The sequence below is a fragment of the Maniola jurtina genome, chromosome 15 (assembly GCF_905333055.1).
Source record: "Maniola jurtina chromosome 15, ilManJurt1.1, whole genome shotgun sequence".
In the NCBI taxonomy this organism is placed as follows: Eukaryota; Metazoa; Arthropoda; class Insecta; order Lepidoptera; family Nymphalidae; genus Maniola; species Maniola jurtina.
The window spans coordinates 13,225,781-13,248,542 of NC_060043.1; the positions used below are offsets into that span (position 1 = coordinate 13,225,781).

Sequence of the window (22,762 nt, forward strand, 5' to 3'; positions counted from 1 at the left end):
AATGTGGTTATATTATTTACATAAATCACTGCAATAAAAACTTTAAACCTATTAAAATATATCAATAAGATATTAGTTTCCGGTCCATTTTTAACTATCAATTATCTCAATAAACACGATTCGCTTCCATTTTGCTGAACGCGTTGCATGACCGGTACCGTTCGATTGAATGAGTCACTTGACTGGCGAAACTCGTTCATGAGGCCACTTTTTGTAACTAGAGGCATTGGATGCTGATAGGTATTTAAGTTGAACAAAGAACCTGCATAGCTACTTTATTGTTGTAAATATACTCACCCGTGTATACTACTAGTTGTTTCCCGCGAGTTTGCATTGATAAAGGTTTTTAAAGATACCGTTGGAAATATGATAGGTTCCCTACCTATTCAAAACTATTCTAGACCTAGTTTTTTCTTCCCATAAGCTGTTCCTTGATATATCAGTTCTCCTCGTATAAATATATAGTAATGTGGATAATGCATATATATTGATTAAATTAAAATAAATTAAAATATTTCTCGTATTGATAGTAATTTTTGAGTAACGACGTAAACAGGATGGTATTATTTACATGACTTCCCACAATAGAAGTGTAATGTTTTCAGGATTCATGTTTTTATTTATGTTTTTTCTTGACATTGTTCATTGACAGACATTCTTGACGTGTCTAAATTCAGTGCTATCCTTTTCCCAGGGAGCATTAATGAAAGGGATAGCAGTTTATATTATATTATATTTATATTATATATATTATATTTAGACCTGTTAGTTGTCATTTTAGTTCAGTTTAGAGATACGACAGAAATAGCCACACTGTATAGTGATTAATTAACATTGCTTATTAGCAGCACTAAAGTTAATTGAAACTAAAAATGGCAATAAAATCATATCTCGTAGATACCTAATTTATAAGTTTATAAAATGTATTTATTTTACTAGCCGAGCTTTAGGCAAATGTCGTTAGAGCTAGCAACACAGGTCTCCGGCCAACCCTCTTTAATTTCCGTGATAGACATGTAGGTATGTCAACAAAAGCTTTTGTCGTTCTCTCGGTTTCACTACAGTAGGTACGCCCATTTCATAATGTGTTATCGTAATTTGACGCAGACATTATAAGAGTAACAAAATGTACATTTTTCTTGGCAATGGCGGCGTCTTATCTTTCATTAGAGAGTAGGTATTGTATTTGAGATGTAATGAAATATGCATATAATCACTTCTCAAATTATACTGTAGGCAATGGTATCTAAATATGTAAAAGGAAAAACTGACTGACTGATTGATCTACTAACGCACAGCTCTAATCACTGGACGGATCTGGCTGCAATTTGACATGCGCAGATAGCTATTTAATGACGTGAGCATCTGCTAAGAAAGGATTTTTGAAAATTCAACCCCTAAGGGGGCAAAATTGGGGTTTGAAATTTGTGTAGTCCACGCGAATGAAGTCGCGGGCATAAGCTAGTTAAAAACCAGGAACCTACTGGGTAGAAGGTAAAGAAGACTGAAGGATTAAATGTAAAACCTCTTTGACAGAGTCTGTTCTACGAGATCCTGGCAGGCGTGTGGGTGCGGAACGGGCTGCAGATCAAGGGGCAGGCGATGACGTACATCCAGGCCAACTTCTGCAACTCCATGGTGGACATGGACGTGTACTGGCTGCAGATATGCGCCGCGCACCTGCCCGCCGACCACTTCCTCGACATGTGCATCGACGTGTGAGTGTCTTCCCCCTCTCTGCCTGTCCCTTAGTACCTAATAGGAAAGGGGGGGTGCTACCCTACTACTCCCTTCGGAAGTGTTCCCGCTGGGTAACAACGTGGAGTAATTCAAGGGGTAGACCAACAAATTCCTTAACTTATTCCTAAACTTAACATAAGGTGACCCGTTTGCTCGCAATTTTTTTAAATAACTGTCTACTGAGTAAGGAGTAACTTTCCACCTCTTATGCCCCCATCAACCTCTCGGTTACATGGACCAAGTTGCGAGAGGGTGGCCGTTCAGTACTTGCTCTTGGCGTTTTCCCGAGGCGCCTTCTTGACTCCCTAAAATTATGTTCTCTCCTTGTCTCTTATATTCAATTTATCCCCTTATTGGCTATAGCCGCTAGACAGATGACTGTTAAGTAAGACAAGTGAACAGTCAATAAATTTTCTTCTCTTGAAATGCAGTGTGAATGCAGAAATCATTTGCAACAAGCTATAGGCATAACGCATAACTTAGTAGGATCCTGCGGTAGTGGAGTAGTAGTGCGGTAGTAACGTTTTTGAAAATGGTAAACCAATAGTTTTATCTGATCAACAGTTTCGGTGTACGGGAGTGGTTGAGCCTGACCCCGATGTCGCCCGCGCAAACGTCGGAGCAGTACGCCATGGTGGAAGGCTTGCTGACGTTCCTTGCCATCCTCGTCTCCTCGAGAACTAATCTTGGTATGGACTGTAACTTATGTATTTTTATATTTTTTATTCGGAAACTGCTGAGTTTCTTGGTGCGTTTTTAATTGCCAATGGCATTCATAACCAGTAAAATATTTAGCTACTATCCAAAAAAGATTTATTTAAATGTTTTTTTTTTCTATTCTATTTAATTACTTTTATTAATTTTTAAAATGTGGGGAATGTCTCCGATCAGGTTGTTTTTACCTAGCTTAAATACTTCTTACTTTTTAATTGGTTAAAAAAGGATGGTTTCATTTTTCTTATGATGCTGACGATTGAAGATTGTTTTACATTTTCCTATTTGACCCATTTTCACCAAAATAGTTTTAAATGGTTTGTTTGTAGGTGCATAGAGAGTGGAGACCTAAAAGCACGGGTTACAATTTTGTTCTTATTAACCTGGCAGTAAATAAGTTCCTCTATAAATGCCAACTCTGGCTTCAAGTCCTGCATGCCACTGCACTTTTGTTATTTATCCGTAGTATATTTCTTTGGCAGGCAATGATGAGCTGACACAGTCAAAGCTAGAAGTTGCGACGCTGTTGGCGGCAGGCGACAAGACTCACTCACAATTGCTGGAACTGATGCCAGAGAGATCTGGCAATGCGCACACTAGGAATTTTGAAACTGTTCTAAAAGAGGTGTGTGATTTTGGATATTCTGAACACCTCTACAGCATTCACCCATCAAAACAAATACAGGGTGTACCCAGGACGCTAGTAAAAGCGAAGACAGGTACCTACTGATGACTATTGATAAGATACCATTACGAAAAAAAATTAAAAATACCTGTATTTTTTAAAAACTCACAATGTATTGCTAGTAAAACACCCGACTGACGTTAGAGGTCAAGGAACTTTCCGTAAATAGGTCACTCGAAGTCAATGTCACGTCGTAGGTGGGGCATTGGCTCGGGTTTTGCACGCTAAACAATGCGGGTTTGAAAAATACTGGATTACTAAAAGTACAAGATAAGGCAAATGGTCATTGGCATTGGACTGTGTTAAGTTGGTATAATAATAACGCTAAGTTTTTACTAACGTTCTGGTTACATCCTGTATATAACAAAACGCTCACTCACTAGGTATTGGTTACAAGGATTGTTGCAACAAGAATACCATAAATTCAACCAATCACAACAATTGAGATTGTGATAACAATTGATGCCGTTTTTCCGTAACCAACCAGAATATTTAAGGCTTTTCAGACAGTAGATATCGAAAATGTTGTCCAATGAAATGGATTATCTCATTGTGCATCAAAGCATAAAAATTATAGTTCTGTATGTCTGTAATTGTCCAGATTGTAGTGTCCTTTATTAGATTTCATCGCCCGTCAGATGAGATCATACTCCAAACTTGTCGTCAATATATTCGTTGTTCCCAGTTATCAGTGTACCGCGCGCCGCCCAAGGGGTCCGAGAGCTTGGAGCAAGGTCTGTTCGTGCCAAAGCCGATAGTGTGGGAGAGGTATTACGACCCTTTACATTTACTGCAAAGGGCGGTGCATAGAAGAGACTTCCACACATCTATGGACAGGTTTACAGCATAGTAAGTAATTAGATTTGTCATAAAACCATTTCGATTATAATTATTGTTATATTTTTATTATTTTTATGATAGTGTTTTTTACCTACACTTCAAGGAAAATTTCGAAATAATTGTTAAATGCACAAAAATCGTGGAACCGGCAGCTAAGCCACGGTTTCTCTTACTGCCAGTGACGTTTGTGATATGTATGTTCACTCAGTACCTACTGAAGCGAATGTTAATGCAATCTCCCCCTGAGCTTTCAACAAGTTTTAATAAACACGAAAAAATTGCCTAGAATACAAAAGTTTTACTTTTGTTGCAGTGTACGAGAAAAGCAGAAAGCAGAAGGAATCACAGGGCACGGAGCGCTTTGGCCGCCGCTGCGACCAGCGCGCGCGCCGCCCGAAGCCGCCGGCGATCCGCGACAGTTGTGCGCTTCAGGTATTTATTCTAGTAACTTCTTCACGGTAATTTATTTATTGATTAGATGATGCCCGCGACTTCGTCCGCGTGGATTGAGGTTTTCCTTTAAATCCCGTAGGAATTCTTTGGTTTTCCGGGATAAAATTTGGGCCGTGAAAGGCTAGCAGACAGACAGACAGACACACTTTCGCATTTATAATACTAAGTATGGACGGATTACTCATTGATGTAAAACTTAAAGTTTGTAACATAGTTCAAAGAACAAAAAATCATAGCTTTTCAAAGCTTATTTTTACACAAAATACTTCCTTGAACTAAATTTTGAAATTAAGCACGGAGGCGTTCTGTTCGTTTGAAATTACATGGGAAGTACTCGGCTTCGCCTCGTCCTTTCAATGTTACTCGACCGTCAATTGCTTTATTTTCGGCCAAGACAGTATACATTACTGCGTCTCCTTCCTTCAGTGAGTGAGTCTGACAGGCACTTGGCCGGTTTTTTTCAGAGGTTCAAAACCATTCCCTAGTAACATAACAATATCTTTCAGGGGTATTACACGGTGCTTTACTAGCGGTATTATACCGCGGGGTGCGAAGAAGACACGTGGAGAGCGCTAGCGGCGCGGAGGGCGAGGCGGGCTGGCGGCCGGAGACCTCGCAGCAGGGGGTGGAAGCGCCGCCCGACCACGTGCTGGCCTTGGCCGTATACCTGCTGGCTGTGGCTGCGGACCTGGCCGCCGAGAGGGCGAAGACGCACAATGTAAGTAATCAAGAGGTGTGAGCGAAAACAGCAATACTTGCACCCGTATACGAAGAATTAAACGCTTAATTTGCTATAATCCGCTAAAAAAGGCAAATCTGTATGTTACAACATGGAGCATGCACCACCTGCCCTCCCACTGCTAAGAATGCAGGAAAAGCCAGCCACCAAGCAAGCCCCAAGTACCACCACGCAACACTACACAAATCCACCAGCATTTGAATTTTGAATACGCAAACTTTGCAATTGTGCACTGTAAGGTCGTCATCTGCTGAGGATGCTCCGGTATCTGAGCGAAACGTGCGTCAAGGAGTCGTAGATTTTGAAGGCGTTCACAGCATAAAAAATATATTTGTCAAAATCTTGACTTATGAGGACTTTGAAATGTACGATTCAGTTTTATTTTATTTCATGCCACAAATCTCGTGCTAACTTATAGTTGTTTATTGCAGCGTGACGTGTGCGTGGCGGACGGTACGCGAGGCGGCGGCTGCGCGCGAGTGTCAGGGGTACCCCTACTACGCGCGTTCGCTGGAGGCTCCGTGTGTGACAACGCGCGCGCGGTGCTGGCGTCCGTGCCGCCGCCCAGCCGCGACGATCCCGGCCGCGGAGACGATGGGCATCTACACAAGCGGTCACAGCACGAAGACAGTGAGTAACCGCCCCTCCCCCGTTTGTTGCCGGATCTTGCAATCATGTGCTTGTGTGAATGTATGCATTGGATGAAATCAAATCGAATCATCATTTATTTGCTGATTATAGGTACATTAGTTGTTACAATGATTATTTTTATTTCAAGCCACAGTCTTATAGGTAATTAATACATAAGTAATACTGTTGCCACTAAATCGGAACCTACAAAAAACAGTTCTCGCAAAGAATCTGATGTGTCCATGTGAAATTGTGAACGGGCCGTTAGTAGGAGTCTAACCTATCCCCTTACCTCCGTGATTGTCTTTGAATAGGTTTTTACAAAACATCTTGACGAAGAAATGTTAGCTTTGACGTAACATTACACTCTTGACGTATAAATTACCAAGAGACTTAGCATTCTATATCAAGTCACCCGACGCGCCGCGTTTTGACGTCGTGTGTCTTCGGGCAAATCTCAGAAACTACTGCACAAATTTTCATACAGTTTTCACCCATCGAAAGAGGGATTCTTGAAGAAAGTTATAGGCTATAACTTTGGAAATTTTGTGAAAATAAGCTATCGGTATGACGATAATTGTAAATTTAAAAAGATCGTTCCATCTGAGAGCTTCATTTGCGCACAATATCAATGTACTATAGTAGAAAGTTCCTCTTAGGTTAGACGAGGTTACTTCACAGTTAACACTTGTTAACTTCTCTCGACACTTGTCAGGTGACCCGGAGTGGGAGAGCCCGGAGGACGAGCGCAGTGAGCCGCGCCCCGCTAGCAAAGCTGCTTCACTACCCGCTGGCAGCACCGCCCTAGCTGTGCCATCTTCCCTACATGTAAGTTACATTCTTTTTTTACCAACAAAACTGACTACAACGGGGAACCACAAGCAAAACTGATCTCAGAGGGTCCCGCCAATCTCAATTGATTTATTGATTTGCAATCATTGCATTGTAATGGCGCCTATTATGTTGTCTTTCTCTAAACTAAATTTAGATAATCTGCATCTTTTTATTTTTGATATTGCTAAAAAGGACGGAACCATGAATTTTACATTTAAAGACTTAAAATTTTAGTGCACGCTACAAATGTAAACAAAAGGCTCGCGACTGGCAGCTAAAGTCACGAGGTTTGACAGTTCTAAATTAAATTAGGTTTATTTATCCTTTTCTTACTACATTGGTATGCAAAAGATGTGAATACTCTAAGGCTGAGATCTGTAGAGTGCACGCTGACTTTGCTCAGATTTAAATTTGAGTTGAAACTTGATAGATTTATGTGGGAGATATACTTCTATCTCGTTTTAACTCTGTATTAAGTGTAAGTAAAGTCAGAGTGCGCTATAGATCTCACCTTGAATTTTAGTAACGCTCAGAATCAGTACCAATTTCACGTTATTTGTACAGATGGTGCGTGGCAACTCCGTGTCAGATGATCAGTCGGACACGGGCGGCGACACGCCTATAATACGAGCTCTAGAGGTATCTCCTGTCCCTCTGTGAAATAATATACCCAAACTAAAACAATCTTAAACCTAGGCATTCACTAATCTAATCTGATTCTTATAGTTACTGATGTTATTTAACGGATTCGGATCAGTAATATCTTATATAACTTGGGTCACTTTGGCGGCAGGGAACCGTGAATAAGATGCTTAAATTCCTACATGCAAGGGTCTGATTTTTCAGACAAATCGTGGGGATATTGGCAGGTAGTAGTCGTAAATGTTTACATGTTATGTTCTGAATAAACCTATCTAAATATAGAAACAATATGGCCAACTAATTATTGTGCTTGGGTGCAGGTAGGTATTCAAAATTAAAGACGTAGCGAAAAAGCCGAATGTCATAGCGCATAACTGAGTAGGCTCCTGCGGATGTGGAGAGGAAAGAAGTTAGTACAGAGCTTTCTTTTTTACGTAATTCCATACAAATGACAGAGCCAAAAATCTCAGTGGACGTTAACCATTTTGATGCACTAAACAATCACAAACGAAACTATGTTTACGCGAATATTATTTCAAAACATTTTTGAATTCAATTTTGCATGTATTTTGAAAACATGTTCGTGATTGGTTGGTGTCTCAAAACGGTTAACACCCACTGAGATTTTTGGCTATGCCATTTTTATGGTATGGCAGTACATAATAAAGAGAGAGAGAGAGAGAGAGCTATACTAACTTCTTTCAGTGGATAGTATCTTGGCAGTATTTTACATCACGTTTCATCTTTCAGAGTGGCAGTGGCGAGAGTCAAGCTCTAGTGGTGCCGGGGCTGTCGGGAGGCGCGGAGTCGGACGTGGAGATGGAGGCGGAGCACATGACCCTGGCCATCCCGGAGACCACCCTGGCGCAGCTAGGCCTGGACCCACCACCCGTGCCTATCACTTATGGTGAGGTATTAGCTTATTAGCTTGTCCAACTTGGGTTCCTATATTAACAAACAAGATGAGATTTCGTATAGTTTAAATCGGTTGGTTTGAATCGAAGATTATATCAATATCGATTTCTTATGTGTGAGTTTTTGTGCAAGCTAAAGTATATGATATACATGCAGTGGTTCAATTAAGGGTGATGAAGTAATATAATTTTTTCTGGTACAATTACCAAAAATAAAATGGTAAACGAAAAGTAATTTTTTCCACAGAAATAGACGAGCCGGAGTGGCGTTTAACCATCCACGAGGAATCCCCGCCTCGCCCCGCGCTGCCAGCACCGCAACCCTCTACTGACACACAAGTATGTCAAACTGTGTTTTTCCCCTTGGGTGCGTTTCCTCTGATGCGGAGCTAGGCGGAGTGGAGCGGAATTGGCCAATCACAGTGCTTGAAATCTCCTGTCCACATCAGTAGAAACTGTGTGATTGGCCAATTCACGCTCCGCTCCACTCCACCCAGCTCCCTGTCAGTGGAAACGCACCCATACAAGGCCTTGACTCACATCTGATCTCTACACCTGGTAGTAAGTGATGATGCAGTCTAACTTGGAAGGGCTAAAATTTTTAAACCTATATCCGTCATTGGTTTCTACACGTCATCAACTAAATCGTTTGGAGGTAATTAATCATCATCGGCATCTTAATCATTAGGTTGTCACCGCTCTCAGGTTGAAAATACCTAAGCGCAAGAATAATTTTCTTATTTCGTCCAGGTACAACTCCACACGCAGAAGGACGAGAATATTCCAGTGAATGAGTCGATCATATCGCTGCTGTTGAAGCTGCACTCGCAAATGTCCGGAAGACTTGACTCCTTCGCGCTAGAGGAACCTGCGCCCACTTCAGAGGAACCTATTGGTAAGATACAAGACATTTTGGAAGAAGAATCCAAGAAGTTGGATAAAGCAGGCGTTTCTTTGCGGAAATCCATGATATACAACATGTACGAAAAGGTAGGGCAATCCCGATCCTTCAAGCACTATGGCTGAGATCTTTAGAGCGTGCTTTGACTATGTTCAGACTTATGCCAGCTATATAATGCTGTCTCGTTTTAACAATGTACTCAGCCTGAGCAAAGTCAAAGTTAGCTTTATGCAACCTATGAGAGCGCTTACACTGCAACTGGATGCGAGTTAATCGTATGTACAACTACTTTCATCCCATAGCAGTTGGAGGATCAGTATCGTTCGTGAATTTTAGTTCGTGTTCGTACGACCGAATTTCGTACGAAAAGGCGTGCACAGTAAATGCGGTCTTAACGTAATGTTTTGTTGTACAGGTGATGGTCCACATTTTATCGGAGCGCTACTACACAAGCTGTCGGCGCTGGACGCTCGTTGCGCGGCCTCCATACAAAACGTGCGTAGGACGTTGTGGCCGCACCAGCGCGAGCGGCAGGCCGAACAGCGAGCCAGGTGAGGACACCCACACACCCACACAAGCGTTCACATTCAACCAGATTTGCATTCACCTACATACTTGCTCACGTTCACCATACTTGCTCACATTCACCCATTCCCGCTTATATTCACCCACACACCCGCTCACATTCACCCACACCCACTTACATTCATTCACACATTCACTCACACATTCTCTCATATTCATTAACACACCCGGTCTTCTTCACCCACTTACCTTTGGACAACGATCTTATGGACTCAGTGTGAATTAAATCATCTTTTACCGTTTATTCACTTATTCCTTTATTTATCACAGCTTCACTTTCTTTTCAACCTTCACTTTCACCTACGATCCCGATCCCCAAACTCGTTCCTTGCACACTAAGAAAATAAATTTAATTCGTATATTTTCTCGTCATTATCATAGAGAACGACGAGAAAAAGAAGAACGCTCGCGCCGGGCGCGGGACAGGCAACAACAACTAATGCGTGAATTTGCACGAAGACAGCAACAGTTCATGTCCGCCATGGCCATGGAGGTGGGCGATGGAGCCATGGAGTGGGACGAGGAGGAAGAGGTTGTGGAGAGAGACTATGACTGTGTCATCTGCAACACCACCACCCCCACAACGGCACAGGACCCTATTGGCCTTGTTGTTTTGCTACAGGTAAGTCTCTTTATAGGTCACCTTTATAGGTCTTTATAGCTAATCCACTTGATGACCAAAACATTGCATATCAGCAATGGAAAGAGGTAAGGGGCTATGGATTGGGTTGAGGTGAGATTGTGTGAACTTTAGAAAGAGATTTCTGCTTCGTAGAGCGCCGTCGCTGTCACTCATACCTGTGTGACGTTTTGTCGCTCGCAATGACAGAGACAGCTCTACGAAACCGTTATCCCATTCTCAAGTTCGATGTGCAATGTTTTCTACCGGTACTGTATGTATTATTCAGGTATTGTATTGTCCACAGTCGACGTCAGTACTGGGTCACAGGAGACGGAAGGGCAGCGGCGTGGCTCACCTAGCGCTGTCGGAGGCGGAGAGGACGCGGCTGGCGGCGCAGCAGGGCGCCACGGCCGCCGCGCATCACTACCGCCTACACGATGACCTGGACCAGTACTTTGATCAGGTAACACCCGAGACTATGGTGAACTATTTACTAGGGATGCTCTTCTACTGAAGTGAAGTATGAAAATGTGTTCAGCAGATAGTATATCCAGCACTTTTTGTTTCAATCGCTCGTTGAGCTTTTACAAAGATTGCTACAGAACATCTTGAGACGCTTGTGTTCAGTTGCAGCCAGTAATTCGGTTGAGAGTGACAGATTACCTAGTGGGAGTTTCCCAGCAGACCCATCAGGTGACATGAATATTTTATCCAGTCAACTTTTCAAATTTGATAAGCCGAAGTACAAATACGTTTTTGCTGCGCTCTACAGTGGTCTCAGCTTTAGTCGAAATCCACTCCTTCAGAAAAACTTTCCAATGCTTCGGAAAATTTGATATCACGTAATAGTAAAATTTTAATTTTGATTACTTATTACGCTTCAAAAGACAAAGAAAATCCGCCAGAAATTTTCGCAAGAGAGATCACTTATTTTTATCTATCAATTTGGTTTGTGTGACCTGGATTTGTGTGCACCTTTGACCATTTGGTATCATATATGCAGGAATCATGGGTGCTATCCGTGTCAGTGGGCTGGGAGGGCGGCGTGGCTGCGCAGTCTTGCGGACACCACCTGCACTTGCACTGTCTGCGCTCCTACCTGCGCTCGTTGGCTGCGCCCCAGCGCCCGCACAACTTACACGTCGAGCGCGGGGAGTTCCTCTGCCCCGTGTGTCGACAGCTGGCCAATGGGGTGCTACCATTGGCGCCCCCTCCGCCGCGGTCAGCGTTTCCAGTACTGCCCGTGCCGCCCACGCATCAAGCCCTCGCTGCGCAAGTGTTGGAAGTACTAGAGAGGAAGCGCGAACCGGCGCCGGTGAGTATCTTTGTGTGACGTCATTGTTTACAGGCAGTGGTGGTGCAGGGTTGAAGATGCCATGGGACCATGTCTGCGCTTCTACATATTTTTTTTTTTAAACGGGTAATAAACTTTGACTTTGGAGTGCGAGGGATCAGGTTAAGTCAAATTTCTACCTACCAACACTCCTTTGGTAGCCATCCTGAGCACATATTGTTAAGTTCCGAGATCTCAAAACGTATGTGGCCTCAAAGATTCTCACCTCACTACTTAAATGAGGAACACGGGGAGACCCTGGAATCTCCTACAAATCGTGAACTTATGACTTCAGGGTTCTCCCAATTTGATATTTACTATGGATGTTAGCGTTCCTGTACTGTTAGGTTATAATATTATTATGACATCTATAAAGACCAGTCTCATTCCAGGCGGCACCAACCCGGCTATCAGAAGCGACAGGCAAAGCGATGGAAGCGATGACGTCGATGGCGGGCGGGAAGCTCAAGCAGCGCTACGGTTCCTCCCCGGCCGCCATCTTTACTTTCATGGCGTCGCTGGTCAGAACCAACCTCGAATGTGAGCTGGTGCAGAGAGGAGGTACCCTGGTGGAGCAACCCACGCCGCGGTACAAGCCCAGAGATGACTGCATAGGTGAGTCCAAACTGAGCTGTCCAAGTAAAATTGTGACTGGCTTCGGTTTTGGTTTCGGCCAGAAATCGAACTTCATTGGGATACTAGCGAAAACCTACAGAGGAAGCAAGAACAGAAAAATCTATTTTTTTTCTTATGTTTTTGTTCACAGTGCCCTTAATAGCGGTAGTTGGAGCCCACGCGGCAGCCTTAACATCAGCGGGGGTACAGCTAGGCGCGGGGGCCACGTGGAGAGCCCTTATACCCCCCGCGGCCACCACAGCTCCCTCCGGCCCCGCGGGCTCCCCTGCGCTGTCCCCCGCGGGGGGCTCCCGGCCTGTGCCGCTACTGCTGCGAGACCCCACGGCGCTGCTGATGCACTTCCTACTGCTGGGGTGTACCCATCCGCCGCATATGGATTTGCGTAAGTGCCGATTTCGTTTTATTATTTTGTGGTGGCACTCAAACTCATACGGAGAATTCTACTGCTATGAATTAACTTACGACTCACAAACTAGATGACGCCACAAGATGTCTATTCTTTAGTTATAAATCCTCAATCGCGCTAACGAAGTTTTCTCCATGGAACACTAATATTATTATAGTGGCTAGAAAAAACACAGTACACAAGTAGATGTTTGTTTTTTTATGGTTGAACTAAGATAGTATGCCACGTTGGGTGACGAGCTATGTAGTCTATATTACAATGTTATTGTAATAAGGAAAGATTTGTTTGATTGTTTTTTTTTTTAATCGATAAACTCTGAAACTACTGAACACTAGTCTTGAATAGGGTTCATAGTACTTTCTTGGTTCTTCTTATAATATAATTTAATAATTTAAAATGTCGGAAGATTGGTCATAGATACTTAGCTGAAAATTCTTTACAGAACACTTCACATGCATAGTGCGCGTGCTATACGCACTCACGTACTACCAAGTAGTCAACCAATTGTGTGCCACCGGGGTGCTGCCCGCGGCCATAGAAGCGCAGCAAGCGGACGACTCGCCCTGGGAGAGCAATGACGCGGAGAGTGGCGGCCTAGTGGCAGCCGCGAAGTTGCTGCTCACTGCGCTCGCGGGGCACCATTTATTAGAAGACGACGCCAGCAGTACTGCTGACCAGGCGCCGGTACTCCACAATGTTGAGTTGGAGGTAACAATTCACTTTTTTGTGCTGGGTGCTATTCGGACGCAATACTTCTTGAAGTATTCTTGGTTACTGGGTAAGTTTGCCTACGTTAGGCGGAATGATCTGGAACTGTTATTAAGTACAAGGAATCTTGTGAAAGTTCACTAGCTATGACTGGATTCTCCCAGAAGCGTAGCAAGCATACAATTTTTCCTGGGATAGTAATGACGCGGAGAGTGGGGGTTTAATAAAAATAAAAGAAGGTCAAACATATTTGTTGAACATATCATCCTCTTTTATTAATCTAGACCCAACCCTAGCACAATCATTAAGCGACAAAGCATTGTGAAACCCCCGAGAAACCGCTACCACGCTAATTGTTCTTGAGCTGCTAAGATCGATCTCCAAAAAATATGATTTTTGTGTGCAGGTTCAAGAGCTAGTCGTCCCTTACTTGCGCGTCGCAGCTTTACTCAGAAAGCACATATACGGCGGGGAACTCCCTCGAATCAGGACTGAGCAGGAGGAATTCTCTAGTCTACTGCGGTACTTGGAGTTAGTGGAAGATGATGTGACAACGGTGACGGGGGATAGTGCGCTATGGCCGGGCGCAGCGAACGCGGCCAAAGCCTGGGCGAGACAACTAGCTAACGCGTCCGCTGGGGGACAACTGGCGGTAAGTCAACATGAACTTGTCTCTAACAGGTATATCTTATCCCTTTAAAATCTTATATAACAATGTTGTTTTTTTATTTATTTATTTTATTCAAATACAAGATAAGCTCTTGACTTCAATCTCAACTGGTGGTAAGTGATGATGCAGTCTAAGATGAAAGCGGGCTAACCTGGAAGGGGGCATGGTAGTTTTTATTAAACCCATACCCCTTTGGTTTCTACACGACATCGTACCGAACGCTAAATCGCTTGGCGGCACGGCTTTGCCGGTAGAGTGGTAATTAGCTGCAGCCGAAGCCTTCCACTAGACCACACCAGTGATTTATAAATTATGAAAATCCAAACCTTGCCGGGAATCGAACCCAAGACCTCCTACTAATAAGACCACATCGCTTACCACTGCGCCAGGGAGGTCGTAAAAATTTGACATTGGCTAGACCTCTTGTGACCCTCTGAGATCAGTTTTGCCCATTATTATCATCTTATAGGAGATTTCCCCCTATCACCCAGTATAGCATGTATTTTTATCACCATTGTCATTGGTCAAATGAGTAAAAAATTTCCAGACAATCTGATCCGATGAATTGCAAGAGAATGGCTGTTTTACGTGCATCTTCGGCTTCATCTAAATTATTTGCCTTTAAATAGACTTTCAGTCGTGTGAGCCATTTTTTCCATAGCAATGGGACGTTGTTACCTTCAACGATGAACGGCGGCAGGGTCATGCCTACTGGCAATGGCGTCATGGCGTGGCTGGTTGACGACTCGCTGTGACCTGGTGGTCTTCTAGGCTTTGTGTTCACAAAATCTTCGTCCTGCATTGTTTTTCTTTATTGTGATCCCACTTCTGGCACCATATTTCATTGGTGTGTTACAAATAAAACATGGATGCTCTTGGATTTGACTTTATTTCCATTCACACGACACAGACAGACATTGTATCAAGACAGCGATAGGTGACAAGTATGTGACAAGTGACAGATGACATTAGGATATTACACAGACTAATATCACAGACTAATACAATACCGTAACACGCAGGTACAGCGTGTAATACGCTCGCTGCACGTGTCGTGGTGCGGGCCCGCGCTGCTAGCGCTGCCGCGCGACTACGACCGTCTGTTCACGTACTACCACGAGCGCGTGTGCCTGCAGTGCGGCGCCGTGCCCAAGGAAGCGTCCGTCTGTCTGCTGTGCGGCACGCTCGTGTGCCTCAAACAGCCCTGCTGTAGACACCACCAGGTATGATGAAACGAAAGTAAAATAACTGATCACGTGCGAGTCAGACTCGAGGGTTCCGTAACAAATTCACGTTTGGGAAAACGTTCACGAATTCATGGTTTTCAGATTCATTCCTTTACTTGTGCTATAAAACTCTCCCCCTCCCCTCCCTCTTCCTCCCCCTCCCCTCCCTCTTCTTCCCCCTCCAAAAAAGGGAACCCTTCCATGACAAAGGAACGCAAAAGGGTGTGTTGTGTTCCTTTTTAAGGTTTGTGTGCAATAAAGACTATCTATCTACATTTGATTCGGCAAATTGGGTTTTGCACGCTTCTGAATGTTTTTTGGCAAATAAATCAGATAATATTGCGACCTGCTGCATACATGAATCCTGCTGTTGCGGCAGGTGGCGGAGGCGGTGCAGCACGCGACAGAATGCGGCGGCGGCACGGGCATCTTTCTAGTCGTGACGTCCACTTACATCATCGTGATCCGTGGACACCGCGCCTGTCTGTGGGGCAGCCTCTACCTCGACGACTACGACGAGGAGGATCGAGATCTCAAGTGAGTAGCGCCACTCTTTCTCCTCCCCATCCAATATCCCCCCTCAATAAATTGTATTGGTCATGAGCCTAATTCGAAATCTTAATCGTTATTGAATGACAACATTAATGCTCATTTCCCCCAACATTCCCTAAATTTTAGGGAGCACTAAGGGGACAGAGGAGGCGGAGGACAAAAGTCCCTTATATTTTTTACTACAGTGTTTCGCCATACTATTAGTCCGTCTTGTGGGGTATGCGATGCAGTTCTTAGTGATCCATTTTTGTCCTCCGCGGACAATAGACCGCCTGCGCCGGCCGTTGAGCTCAATTAGTTTCACCAACATTTATCGGATACCTAAATGCAAATCAACCCTTCAATTTTAGAGACCCAGATTTTCGCACCATATCAACTAGGAGACACATTATTTTGGCACCTTATTAACTATTAAACACATTATTTTGGCACCTTATTAACTATTAAACACATTATTTTAGCATTTTATTACCCAGGAGACACGTATTTTGACAAACCGACAGTAAAACAGAGTTGTGTCCACAGACGCGGCAAGCCTTTATATCTTAGTCAAGATCGTCTGGAGCTGCTGCAGGCGCAGTGGCTCGCGCATCGCTTCGACCACACCAAGCGGACGTGGGTGTGGCATCGCGACTCGCTCTGAGACACGCTGTTGGTGAGTGCAATGTCTGAACTCCATATCCCAAACGCCTATAACAATAAAAGGTCTATACCACTTCTGAACTCCATATCTCTTTTAACACAACTGTCCAAAACAATTAGTCAATCGGTACTTCATGCTGGAACAGCTTCTTACCTTGTACCAAACTCATTTTCGATCGTATCGAATACCACTACTGGAGTATAGATCCATTTATGGGATGGCTCTGCCAAGTACAGTACTACCACTTTTATGAGTCGCATCGGCAAAATTTGTTTGCGCAGAAAAACGCAACACCGAATAAAACCGAATGTACACCAATGAAAAACAGACCTTATTGCTTGGTGTTAAGATTTAAAACACAAAAACAACATACTCTGTGTATCTCGCTCATAATGCGGGCACAAAATATGGCGCTTAGTCAACAACCAATAGAGGACGGACGCGCGTTATGATTGTCAGCCAATCATAACGCGCGTAACTTACAAAAGTGGTAGTACTGTACCACTTCTGAACTCCATAACATGTTTAACGCCCACTGAGATCTGTCTCTCTCATTTGTATGGGATTACTAAACAGAGAGGGCCCTACACTAACTTCATTCTACTACTAGAGTATATTTAATCCAAGATAGTACTTCTTCCTTTCAGATGCACAGCATCAGTTAGACGGTGAACTGACAACAAGCCGCGCGCCGCGGTGACCACTCGCCGCCACGCGCGCCGGTGCCTAGACGATTGCTGTAGATACATGTATCATATACTGTTATATTACGTCTCTTATTAATATATCAAATTATTGTGTTTACCTTTATTTCCACACAGATTAAATGAAAAAGATAGACCAAACACTGATAAAGTGATAACAAAACAGACAGTCCAATCTGAACACGAGGCATATAACTGCGTAATTTTTCCCGCTCTCAACTTTTTCCCTAAAGTATCAGTTCAAAAAGTAGATTACACTACCTTTCCCGATAAAGCGATACGGACACAACTGGCATCACTTTTCATGCATGAAATATGAATATGATATGCCTATCTATCTTTTTCCTTTAGTCTTTGTTATTTTTTGATAATAAAATTTAAATTATAAAAGTGATCATAAAATGAAATCGAAAAGTGATTGTAATTTTTGAGCATTGATACCAAAAAGCCAAAGATATCTTTGAAATGTTATTTGACTTCTTCTTTCATTTTCAAAAATATCACAAGTTTGATATTTAGCAAAATTATATGACTTTTTTGATAAATAAAACCGTTACTAAGTAACTCAAGGTCTGATTACAGATAGATAGATTTTATTATTATTAATTTTGGTCCGTATTTTTTAAATTCAATACAAGTTATCCCTTGACTGCGATCTCACCTGGTGGTAAGTGATGATGCAGTCTAAGATGGTAGCGGGCTAACTGGAAGGAGTATGGTAGTTTCGTTTATGGCAGTACCTAATGCTTATCTGTTTACTATGCTTAGTATTTCTAACACACTTTTACATGTTATTTATCTTTGGGTTTTTGTATATCAATGTTTTTGAGTCAACTTTGTATGTAGTACATCTTAATTATAGCAATAAATATAATTAATGAATTTAATTTTAGAAAAGTTTGTATTTGACAACTGTCTGGTGCCTTTAATTTAATTGCTTTTTAAAAATCAACTTTTCGAAAAACCACTGCTTTACTTTTTGTTTTTTATATGAAAAATATTCCTAAATAGGAAAAATATTACTATAGATACTATACCCACATAAATATTAGTATACTTTAAATTTTAGATCTATTCCAGGTCGAACAATATACAAAGGCATAATAAGCTAAATAGGTAAACTTAACATAGCCAAGCAAGACACGATTTTGTATGATATAAACAGCTTGCTCAAATTCGAAATTGTATAATTTGAAAATGTATAAAGTACTTTAGTCGTGTACGATATAAATACAATTATGAGACGGTGTCCGCAAGCGCGCGATCTGATGTATCGAAAGGTCTCGAGTTGATACATTCACGTATTATTGTAGATCGCCTCTACTTCTACGTTTTTTAGGGTTCCGTACCTCAAAAAGAAAAACAGAACCCTTATAGGATCATTTTGTTGTCTGTCTGTCAAGAAACCTATAGGGTACTTCCCGTTGACCTAGAATCATGAAATTTGGTAGGTGGGTAGGTCTTATAGGACAAGTACAGGAATAAATCTGAAAACCGCGAGTTTGTGGTTACATCATTTAAAAAAAAAAATTAAAGCGTGTTTCAATTTTCAAAGTAAGATAGCTATACCAAGTGGGGTATCATATGAAAGGGCTTTACCTGTACATTCTAAAACAGTTTTTTATTTTTATGTACAATAGTTTTTGATTTATCGTGCAAAATGTTGGAAAAATACCCGAGCACGGAACCCTCTGTGCGCGAGTCTAACTCGCACTTGGCCGGGTTTTCTTTCGGGTCGTGCCACACATGAGATAGTTTATTCCACTTCAGCATCAGATCTCTTGGCTTTAATGCTCAAGGTAAATCCTTAGGTAGGTAACTGGTAAAGTGAGTAACAATTTTCAAAAATAAACGTTTATCTTTAATCGTACATTGGCCGCTTCATACTGTAAATATGGGTGGACGTCCACTGGGTGTTGTTAGGCTGTGAACATGTTTATCGTACTAATATTCTCGGCGACTTTTGTTTTAATATTCGTGTATTTTGTAACATACTATCATTTTTTGTTTCTTTGAAATATTGTAATTTTAGGACATTAATAATGCTAATTAGTATTCGGTTGTACCATTTCGACAAGTAAAAAGTTTGAAAAAGGACTACTTTGAACTCTTGCAATGAGTTTTAAATACTTGCATAAGTATATAATAACCATAATTTATGTAATTAGAACATTAGGATTAGATATCATTTCGCGTGCAATTCCGTGGCCTTTCAAGAAAGTACATTTTGTTGTGTTAAAATATGCTAGTTTTATTTTAGTCGTTTAGTAATTGGTAAAAAAAATGTATTTGATGTTTCTTAGAAATTCTGACGATTCACAACGAATTATATTCACAATTTTTTTGATTATCGACTTAAAAATGAAGGAAACCACACGCGTTGGGTTTTTTAATGAAATGTGAAAAGTTTTGTTAAAAGTGATTTTCAGCACTTTAAATTGGTTTATACTTGTTTTTAAATTATGTAAATTTATAGTATTAGAGATTTTGCTAGTAACTCTATCACTTAGATGGAATTAAAGGAGTTATTGGGTTTATTATTTATCAAAAATCAATGGTCTCACTTGCAAAATAATAGGAGCATTAAAGTTTTTCTTTTAATTGTGTTTGAAATCTCATTTTTTACATTTATTTAATTTAATAATAATAGATCGTCATTTTGAAAGCGTAAACCTTGTATATAAAATGGTTTAATATTGATTGTTTGATGGATTTTGTAAGTTTTCGTTTCAATGTTTATTTTATGAGACGAATATCTTGAACTGTATAGGTACATGACTATCGAAATCACGCGCTTGAAAAGTACTATTTCTCTTTATATTATGTAAATTAAAATTATACCTTTTTCCTAATGTTAATAGAGTTAAATGCCTTGCAATCATATAGAAAATGTGGCGAATTCTCTCGTACACAATCTCTAAATTAAACTAATAGGTCTAAATGTAATGTTATTCTTTTCTGCAGAGAGCATTATGAAAGGGATATCAACTTTAGACCCGTCAGCTTAAACTAGTATTAGCCACACTATTCACTTAAATCTTCGGCAATCTTTTATGGCCGCTCTGACAGAGTTAACTAAAGTGAGGGAACTCTCGTTAGACTATGGGGACGTAAAATCGTAGAAAAATAGGGCTACTTTAGGGCTACGCGCATCAAATGTGCTAACATTTGACGCCTGCCAGTGACGTCAAATGTTTTGATGTTTTTTTAGAAGTTCCTCAACTGTCGTGAACACGGCGAGTACAACTGGCCAATGAATGAGCTGGAATTTGTGCGGGGGAGGGTATTACGTCCACTGATATCTGATATTTGCATTTTGCACATCGTAACGCGGCTATGTTCAGAGCGGCCATAAAGATTGCTGAAGGCTGTATAAAAACCTAAAGGGTGCAAATGAACTATAGTGTCATGAGATGACTACGATCGAATTTCATAAATTTTATATGAAAACTGTTCCCGCTCTGATGCTCGAAGTACACTACGTATATGATTGACGCGCCAGAATGCGTTGCAACACCGTAACACGTGGTTTATGTGCACCTTTGAATTTGTTGCGTTCATGTCGTCATGGAACAAACCCATACTCAAGACGCAACTGCGCGTGTCAAACACGTTTACCGACTGTTGATACGACACTTATTGAAAGTGTATCTTGTAAGATTTGGTTATAACTAGTGGTTGTTTGATTTCCATGACTTGTCATAATGTACACAAACATAATTTTATTATGTTCGTAAGATTTTGTTATATTCGTGTTGTGTAATAGGGAAGCGATCTAAAACTTGCGGGCGTTATCATTCCCTCTCACTCGCACACAATACATTAACACAGTGTGCGAGTAGGAGAGAATGATTATCACCGCCATTTTCGATTAGTTTCGTTATTGCCTTATTGGCCCGAGTTATAATAGTAGTGGTGTAATTCTTGCATTTAACGAGTGCGCGTGGCTCATACTCGTGTTTAAGTCTCATTAGTATAGTATAAATATTTATAATATAATATAAAGTAATAAAATAAAGTAACGGTGTGAGTTTTCGAGCGCTTGCTCGCAATTAGTTGGGTTGACAAATAAGTACGCCCACTTATGCAATGTCTATACAGGGTGGTCAAAAAGTCGTGGATCAAACGAAATAGGGAGATAGAGGAGGTCATTTCTAGCAAAAAAAAATTCTACAGCATGGCTATATTTAAATTGCCCTAAGAGTTATGAATATTTTTGGGTTTTTTAACAAAATACCAGATTCTCTTACAATTAGACTAATTAAAAAAAAATGAGATAAAAAACAATAAAACAAACGATGCTGTGTCATTACTAGATAATGTATCAGCACTACAAACCTTCTATTGAGGCTCTGGCTACCAAATTACAAGAGCAATTAATTTTTTTCCAAAACTTTTAAAGCGCTACCAAAAATTAAATGTCACTTTAAAAGCGCACTGTGAAAAAAAATGTACTACGGAAAAGTGACCCTGTATCAGAAAAACTTGCTGATTTAATGCCAATTTAAATGAGGTATAACACATTACTCTTTGTTTCGTAATTCTGGTATTATAATCGTTTTTTCATATCAAGGTGAAAATTTCAGTAGATCAGTTTAATTCAAAATAATTTTGAAGATTATTATGCTGCTAGTTAAACTGCTAGTTTTTTGTACGTTGGAATGCTAGAAACATCACTGTGCTTGTCACACTTAAAATTTGTGAAAAGAACAGATACTCTTCACTACCACCACGTGCCAGAACTACCCAGAACGCCCTCTTTTCTAGGAAACAAAAGGATAAAAAAACTATGCCTCTCTTTCAAATCCTTCCTTATTCCAACAATGCAAATAGAAAGAATGATTAGTGTGAACGAAAGACATAGTTTTTTTATCCTTTTGTTTCCTAGAAAAGATGAACTACTTGCAAGACGGGCGTTCTGGGTAGTTCTGGTACGTGGTGGTAGTGAAGAGTATCTGTTATTTTCACAAGTTTTAAGTGTGACAAGCACAGTGATGTTTCTAGCATTCCAACGTACAAAAAACTAGCAGTTTAACTAGCAGCATGATAATCTTCAAAATTATTTTGAAGTAAACTAATCTACTGAAATTTGCACCTTGATAGGAAAAAACGATTATAATACCAGAACTACGAAACAAAGAGTAATGTGTTATACCTCATTTAAATTGGCATTAAATCAGCAAGTTTTTCTGATACAGGGTCACTTTTCCGTAGTACATTTTTTTTTCACAGTGCGCTTTTAAAGTGACATTTAATTTTTGGTAGCGCTTTAAAAGTTTTGGAAAAAAATTAATTGCTCTTGTAATTTGGTAGCCAGAGCCTCAATAGAAAGTTTGTAGTGCTGATACATTATCTAGTAATGACACAGCATCGTTTGTTTTATTGTTTTTTATCTCATTTTTTTTTAATTAGTCTAATTGTAAGAGAATCTGGTATTTTCTTAAAAAACCCAAAAATATTCATAACTCTTAGGGCAATTTAAATATGGCCATGCTGTAGAATTTTTTTTTGCTGGAAATGACCTCCTCTATCTCCTTATTGCGTTTGATCCACGACTTTTTGACCACCCTGTATACACGACATTA

At 41.1% G+C, this 22,762-nt stretch overlaps 1 protein-coding gene across 2 annotated transcripts in view; it reads left to right on the top strand.

Moving 5' to 3' along the window:
- LOC123872735 (E3 ubiquitin-protein ligase Ubr3) overlaps window positions 1-18,125 on the top strand; it is a 60,759-nt gene extending 42,634 nt beyond the window's left edge. The window contains exons 10-33 of one of the 2 annotated variants that reach the window (XM_045917243.1): window positions 1,537-1,718; window positions 2,305-2,429; window positions 2,937-3,079; window positions 3,825-3,988; window positions 4,293-4,411; window positions 4,939-5,150; window positions 5,603-5,801; window positions 6,517-6,629; window positions 7,200-7,274; window positions 8,028-8,184; window positions 8,439-8,530; window positions 8,942-9,086; window positions 9,508-9,643; window positions 10,059-10,299; window positions 10,604-10,762; window positions 11,303-11,614; window positions 12,025-12,247; window positions 12,399-12,650; window positions 13,117-13,382; window positions 13,789-14,034; window positions 15,075-15,275; window positions 15,658-15,815; window positions 16,356-16,485; window positions 17,121-18,125. In XM_045917243.1, coding sequence (XP_045773199.1) covers window positions 1,537-1,718; window positions 2,305-2,429; window positions 2,937-3,079; window positions 3,825-3,988; window positions 4,293-4,411; window positions 4,939-5,150; window positions 5,603-5,801; window positions 6,517-6,629; window positions 7,200-7,274; window positions 8,028-8,184; window positions 8,439-8,530; window positions 8,942-9,086; window positions 9,508-9,643; window positions 10,059-10,299; window positions 10,604-10,762; window positions 11,303-11,614; window positions 12,025-12,247; window positions 12,399-12,650; window positions 13,117-13,382; window positions 13,789-14,034; window positions 15,075-15,275; window positions 15,658-15,815; window positions 16,356-16,473 — 4,038 coding nt within the window. In that variant the 3' untranslated portion in view covers window positions 16,474-16,485; window positions 17,121-18,125. The remainder of the gene's footprint in view (window positions 1-1,536; window positions 1,719-2,304; window positions 2,430-2,936; window positions 3,080-3,824; window positions 3,989-4,292; window positions 4,412-4,938; window positions 5,151-5,602; window positions 5,802-6,516; window positions 6,630-7,199; window positions 7,275-8,027; window positions 8,185-8,438; window positions 8,531-8,941; window positions 9,087-9,507; window positions 9,644-10,058; window positions 10,300-10,603; window positions 10,763-11,302; window positions 11,615-12,024; window positions 12,248-12,398; window positions 12,651-13,116; window positions 13,383-13,788; window positions 14,035-15,074; window positions 15,276-15,657; window positions 15,816-16,355; window positions 16,486-17,120) is intronic. The other variant, XM_045917245.1, reaches the window with a different exon arrangement.
- Window positions 18,126-22,762: the final 4,637 nt, after the last annotated feature.